At 35.9% G+C, this 7,543-nt stretch overlaps 1 protein-coding gene across 1 annotated transcript; it reads left to right on the forward strand.

Annotated features, from left to right (window-relative positions):
- Positions 1-526: 526 nt before the first annotated feature.
- LOC18444533 (reactive oxygen species modulator-like protein) lies at positions 527-6,455 on the forward strand. The gene is made up of 3 exons (XM_006854704.4): positions 527-892; positions 1,563-1,600; positions 6,100-6,455. Exons 1-3 carry the CDS (start codon positions 817-819, stop codon positions 6,211-6,213), a joined length of 228 nt encoding a protein of 75 aa, XP_006854766.1. The 5' UTR covers positions 527-816; the 3' UTR covers positions 6,214-6,455.
- Positions 6,456-7,543: the final 1,088 nt, after the last annotated feature.

The following is a 7,543-nucleotide window of genomic DNA, read 5'->3' on the forward strand; positions in this document are numbered from 1 at the left end:
GTGGAGAGAGAAAGAGAGGAGAGAGAAGACGCTTTGAAGCCATGTAATCATGAAATGTTGAGAGAGAGGCCTTCCTTTTCTTTCTCTCTCTTGAAAGTGGCTTTCAGATGCCTACAATTTCAAAAGCCAAAGAGCCGATAATTTGGGCCTACGCCTGTTTCCCACAGCTATCATTTTTTTCTCTTTGTCTGTTTTTTTTAAATCGAATTTTTAAAATTTTTAGATTTTAAAAAATGAAAAATGAGTAGTTTTGTCTTTATTTTTTTTAAAAATATTATGCAGTTAAAAAAACAAACAATAATAAGTATTCGATATTTTAATAATAACATAAACTTAAATGAATATTTACATAATTTTCCCCTAAAAATTACTATACCTTTAACACTTTCAAAGGCATTTTCGTTATTTACTTTTATGAAAAATATATTTTCTTCGTAGATGCGCCAAATAATGAGATGCCCTATATTTCAGCCAAAAAAATGTTTTGTCAAAAAATTTAAAATTAAATAACATTCTGACATAGGACATGGTGATATGAACAATCCTAGCCCACCGATTTAGATCAAAGGGCTGTGAAGCGGGGTCACATGTAATTTATGCGTGGCTTGGAAAACTTGCCCTTCAATGGATTTCGCATTAGGGGAACCTGGGAAGTATGGATTACGTGGATGCGTTAGATAAAGAGCCGTGGGCTCTTTGGGGTTACAATCCAAATAAATTGAAATCCCTTTGACGTGCGGCGAGCAGCAAAGTTCGAGAGAGAGAGCGAGAGGGTGATTGCGGTGTGTGACCTAGAGAGGGAGAGAGAGTTCAGAAATGGCGAGGGATAATAGTTGCGTTTCTAGAGTGGCCGCAGGGGCTGCAATGGGCGGGGCGATCGGTGGCGCTTTTGGTAAGAAACCCTAGAAATGCTTCATCGTTTCTTTTACAGATACCCCAGGAATGAACTCATTCCCCTCCCCCTCCCCCTCCCCCTCCCTTTTGGGTCTTTCTAGTTGAAATTTGTACTTGGAACCTTCACTTTTTTTTATTTCTTTTTATCAGAGCATGGATTTTTTTTTTTTTGATAATAAATTCTCGCTTATTGAGAGGAAAAAATATTGGATTTTGTATTCATCGGTTCTCTTCGTGAGATGATCTTTACAGAAAATGGAATTGAGGATTTATGAGTATTCATATTATTCATAAATGGCGATAAGTCAATTAAAAATATTCACCATATTGATTGTGTGAACCCTACTGAAAAATGTTCACCATATGAAGCATAATCAGTGGTTTTTATACTACAGGAGCTTATTGGACTATAGATACAATGACAAATATTGCTTTTTTTGGGGGTATATTTTAGAGGTATGTCTAAAAGAAGACTTTGGAGACAATATGATTATGGGGAGTGGGCGTACATGTTAATTACGAGTTTGTTTTATTATCAACCAATACAGAATTCAAGGAAAGAGTTGATCAACATTCGTGTTTTCCCTTTTTCTTGTCTGAGTTCTCTTATTTTACTTGAATATGATCAGGGATTTTGTATGATGATATATGATTATATTTTAATGCAGGTGCTGTTTTTGGGACTATAGATGCTATCAGGTACAAGGTGCAGTTGCTGAACCCTTTTAATTTTCATCATATGGGATTAATTTTTAGGACTTCAATTGATAAAGTGTATTCTTGATTAGCATAAGGAAAGGCTAAACTCTTAGGCTTCCATTGATAAGATGCATGCTTAGTTAGTTTGAAAAAGACAGAAATTTTGCAACTTAGACCGATAAAAAAGGATGTATGCTTGATTTGTTTAAAAGAAGGTAGAATACATTTTGGGTGAACAAAATATTGCTTTATGGATACATGCTATTTGTATTGTATATGTGTGCCACATGCTTCTATGGCAGTCCAATATGAAAGAAAATTGGGTATCTTCGTCTACTCATTTGTTGTTCGAAAATCCTAAATATGCAGGGTCGTGAAAATGTACCTGATCCAAAATAAATAAATAAATAAATGCAGGAGGTGAAAGTGTCAGTAATGAAAACATTTCTGAATAATCAACAGATTTGTATTTTCAGAGAATGCATGTGCTGTAGTGATGTAAGGACCACAGTGTAGTTGGTTTGGTGAAACTGGGGTTTGGGTAAGTGGGATGATGTTAAGGAAAAGGGTTTGTAAGCAGGATGAAGGATATTTGGGTTGATGATGGATTATGTGACTAGGTTAGTTTTAGGATTCTTATGGATTGGCAGAAGGGGGCAGTTATTGTGTTTTGTGGAATCGATCATTGTCTGGCCATTGGCACTTTACATGTATGAAGATACCTCTTGGCTCCTACTCCTATCTTACTTGGACTGGATCCAGTCCTAATCTTGATTAAGGCTTCAAACACAATTAGGAACCTAAATCAACTTACATAAGGAAACCTAAACAACTAAGATGTCGCTGACAAAAAAGGGACCTAGGCAACTGAGACTCTTCATAGAACCCAAGAACTAATCTGAATCTAACTTAGAACTACTAAATACAACTTAGCCCTTATTATCCCTAGAAAATTAGAAAATTTCACCATCTAGAAGTGGTCTGCATCATTTAGGTTTATATTAGTCCATTATGAGGTTGGGGTAGTTACTGTTGAGGATAAGGATTGGAGGCCGTAGCTATTGTTTAGATGTATTGCCCATGCTCAACAAATAAACATTATGAGGTTACGTAAACACATACATATACATACAATACATGGATGAGCACATACACGAATATATATGTAGACACATGTTCGTGTGTGCTAGTAAGATTGCGGGCACATATGTGTATCTTTCCCTATTTCTTTTTGTTATGCATTCTTTTCCCGTTTAACTGGAGTTCCTACAAAGTATCTCTTCAATACCTACCAACATGATGGCTCAGTGAAGTAAGTCTTCATTTCTCAGAATCAAGCTTCAGGCCGTGGATACAGCATCATTGACTGAAATTTATCTATACTAGCTTTCCAGGGGATTGTATTTTTTTAACATGCATATATGGTGTTATGAAGTATGATTTTGGAGATAATTTGCTGAAATATTTCAGTGATAAAAAAGATTATGCAGTTTAGATGTTAGGTACAGGACAGACATGCCAAATGTGCCATCGTTTGAGAAACTATTGATATCAAGAGGAAGTTATTTATGAAATTCCAAGGATTGGCCCAAGTAGTTACGTATGTGGCCATTCAATCAAATGACTTGTCTCCACTAGAAAGCATCTTTATTGCTATCACTGCTAACTTTGATTTGATAAAATGGAGTACTGGGTCGAGCACATTGATCAATTGGAATTTGGAGGACACTTGTATTTGGGAACATGACGTTAGGCATTTAAACCCATGTCATGAAGGAAAGGGGGTGTTGTATTTATGGAGCAGCAGGTCTATAACTAGATGCATGGGAGTTCACTTTGAAGGCACAATTTCTTTTAGGACCCGTTTGGTTCCTTGGAAATGGATATCCTGGAGACCCATTTCCATGGAAATGGATTGTAAATGCTATTTGGATGCCCTCCCCAGCCGGGAGTGTCATTTCAACATGGAGACTGATTTCCACGTTGTAAGCCTTTTCTGTGAAAATGCCAATTCCACCAAAATAGGTGGAATTAACATATCCGGGATATTGAAAGAGAGCCGCAGGCCTCAAAAACTTGCCAAGCAATGGAATTGGTCTTCCAGTAGGTGTCCTCCCTCGAGGATCAGGGGTAGTAGCTCGGATTCGTCTTCGCCTTACTCGTGTGGTTCCCTTACACGCGGCAGCTCAGGGCTCAGAAAGCAGAAGCAATTGCCTTCTAGTCTTCCTCATTTGAGGCGAGGAACTTGAAGGAGGCTTCCAAGGAAGTACAGTGAGTGATCAGGGTCTCTGTGAAGCAATAAGCTATAACAACAAAACAAAAACAAAAGGAGCAAGGAACCTTTTTACTAGAAAGCAACTGGTGGTCATTGAACGTATTGGGCAAAGCCCACCCTTCGGGAAGTTATTTGCAATTGATTAATTGCTCCTAATAAGAGCAATTACGACTCAAGAAGTGATAAATACTTGGGCATGGACTTGGAACCCCCAATTTGCCAATAGAAATATTGGCCTACTTCCACACCAGCTAGATCGTTTATCCCTTTTACTGTGTTGATGGAACATGGTAGAACATTCATATTACCCCCTGACAGAAATTAAACTTAAGAAAGAATTATTTTGATTCAATCATCTCTTTCTCGATTATTTTAATTCAATCATCTCTTTCTCGATTATTTTGATTCAATCATCTCATTCATATTACGCACTGTCCTATTATGGTTTGTATTCCGAAGCAATGAAAATTTGAAGTTTGATAGGAGCATTAATCCAAGTTCTATGAATTTGCCGAGTTTCCAACTCCTTGGGTCTGGGTCATGATAACTTGTTGATAGAACATTAACTTGTTTTCATGATTTGTAGAAGTGTTTCAAGTTATATTGCTTTTTGGGCCTAGCTTTTTGAGTCGGTGGAATATATGGAGAAGTGCACAAAACATATGGTAAAGTTAGTACAAAAAGCTAAAGATATAAGAAAATGTTACAAATGGAAAATGTTACAATTTATTGAATTTTTCACGCATAAATTTTCCAATGTCTTGGCATGATGTTTCCACATTTTCATTTTTGTTAACCTTATATATTTGAAAAGAAATTGACACTAACTATGTAGTTTCAAAACTAGTCTTCATTAGATTTCTTCAAATCTTCATTTTTTTATGAGGAAATAGCTCCCCTTTCCTCTTCTCCAAACACTGCTTGATCTATGCCTCAGAAAAGTTTAGTACAAACTTAGTTCTTTCGAAAAGGCTCTTTCATTTTAGTGTGTACCAGAAACAGAACATGTGGGAAAACTAATTCACCTTTTCTTGTTGGTTTTGATTTTTTTTTTTTGTCTTCACCCCCTTTCATGCTATGTGTGTACTCTAGAAAGATCATCCTTGTCTTGTTTGAGCTTGATTTCATGAAAGTTTAAATCAAATTGCTCTGTGTCATTTCTTTATTTATTGTTCCTTTTCACTTTACGATACTAAAAATGCTTTAAATGAAGTTTTTGAACTGTGCTTGTGGGTCACTCGGCCTGGTCTGAAGCGAGTTGCTCGAGTTTGCGTTGAGCTGATGAAAAAGCAAAAAACCCTTCCCAGAAAAAGGAAAAAGTTGTGAAATGTTGCTAAATACAGGAAAGGAAAAAGAAAGTACAAACGGCGGGAAAAGTTATAAAAGATTATAGAACAAAAAAGTTTTTTGCAAGTTAAAAAAATAAAATTGAATAGAATTTTCTCAGAAAAAAAAGGAATATAGAGAAAGCTAGAAAAAATCATTAACTCACAGAACCATATAAGTATATAGGAAGCTAGTAATAGATCAATTAGATAATCGATTTAATCAAGCATTATAAAGACCATTTTAAATATTTTTATCAACTTCTATAGGGGCAAGGCACCCTGCTGATTCCAAGTTACTCTGACACAACCAAGTCAACTTGCCCAAGTACTTAAACAGTGCTTTACTCTCTTTTAGCTTTCGAATAGCTGCATGCAGCTTAGGCAGTCCTGCACGTCAGTCTTCTCCTCATTCTATGGTATTCTAGCAACAATGAAATTCTAATAGTCAAACTTCCAACACCTTTGCTTTTAACCTTCTAATTCAAAATAGCAAGGCACCCTGACAATCCCAAGTTGCTGTGGTGAATCTGAGAAGACTCACCCAAGTACATTGTTTTAATGTCTTTTAGCTTTCTAATATCTGCAACTGTTTAGTCAAGATGTGTGCAGCATAGGCGTCCAGTACAACTGTTTCTGCTCTAGCTACAGTTTCTTGTAACAATAAAATTCAAATTTGGACTGCTTTTTCTTTGAACTTCTTCTACTACTACATTTAGCAACCAAGCATGAGCTCTGCATTTTTTGTTTAAATGACACCCTGAAATGCTTGAATCTGAAGATTCTTCTATTTAGTTGTTCCAGATTCGCATGCATGGGGATTTGCATATGTTTAAAACCTTGAAATAGCATGCTTCCTTATTGCCAATTCTCCTCTAGTCTCTAAAATTCTCTAAATGAACTCAGGTTCCTGGACTTTTGAAGATCAGACATATTGGCCAGAATACGGTTGGAGGTGCAGCCATCTTCAGTGTGTTCCTTGCTGCTGGGAGCTTAATTCACTGTGGGAGGTCTTATTAAACACTTCAGTTTCCATTTTTGTGTCTGTGAACAAGCTTTGTTGAATAGGATGATTGGTTGTGAGATGAATTTGATCTTCAAGAAAGTGACCCTTAGTGGTAAAAGTGTATTTTGGTGTTATAGATAGTTACTGTATTGAGTGGTAAAAGCCTAGTTATGGCCACAATGATGACTTTTGATTTGTTAAGCTCTCTCATGTCAAACTTAACATGTGCTAATAAAGAATGCTCTCTCTCTTTGTATTTTTTTTTTTTTCGAATAATATTGTATCTTATGTCGAGAGAGTGAGAGACAGACTGAATTAAAGAACGGTATTACCTGGAATTATTGAAAAACATGCGTTTTTTTCAATGCCTTGGTCTGGTCTTAGTTGGGGTTTAGTTTATGTATTCGAAATATCTCTTGGTTGGTTTTACAACAGATATTTGGAAGGTGATTTGTGAGCTTAGTTTATGTATTCGAATATCTTGGTTGGTTTTACAACAGATACTTGGATGGTGATTTGTGAGCTTTTGGAATTTTTCCATCAGATATTTTTCCTTTCAATTGTTTTACCATATTATGGTGATTAGTCCTAGTCAGGGCTAGAAGTGCGACTCAACCGATTACCTGGCCCAAGCTGATTATGGCCCGATTAGTTCCCAGTAGTGTAGCAGATAAAAACGTCAAAACATTATAGAAAATATATGTTTTTTTTAAAAAAATAGGAAATGTATGTTTAATGTATGATTAAGCAAAACACCTTATAAAAGTAGTAAAAAACATTGATTTTAAAAAATCTGACTGGGCGTATTCTTGAAATAATTAAAAAAATGATGGAAAATGTAAAAGTAAATATTTATGGCCAAACACTTTTCAATTTTTTTCAAAGCAATAAAAAACATATCCCAAATAAATTATTTATTTTTAAATATTTTTTATAATTTCTTTTAATGCCCTTGAGGTGGATACCTAACTCAGGACAACTTGGGCTTGGCAAGGGCCCCAGCCTGAGTAACTCGGAGTAGCCGATTTTTCATTCACCGGTCCTAGTGTCGAGCCCAAGGCTGGGCAACTCGGCCGAGTAGCCGAAATTTCAATCACTGGTCCTAGCGATCTGTTAATTAAAATTGCTGGGTACCTCCAGTATTCATATGTTAAAGTTGAGAGAGGAGATATTATAAATTAATGATCTTCTGGCATATTAAGACAATGTTCTTAATTGCATGTTTGAGCCATTTATTTTAGCTTTGTATGATTTTCAGAAGAAATGAAATACTCGCGAAGCTGGCTTACAGGACTTTGTTATTACCTTATTATTTCTGTTCTTTTGTTAAAAATGTTGGAATGC

This window comes from Amborella trichopoda, chromosome 1 (genome assembly GCF_054954075.1).
Source record: "Amborella trichopoda isolate Santa Cruz 75 chromosome 1, AtrichopodaSantaCruz75HAP2 v2.0, whole genome shotgun sequence".
NCBI lineage: Eukaryota > Viridiplantae > Streptophyta > Magnoliopsida > Amborellales > Amborellaceae > Amborella > Amborella trichopoda.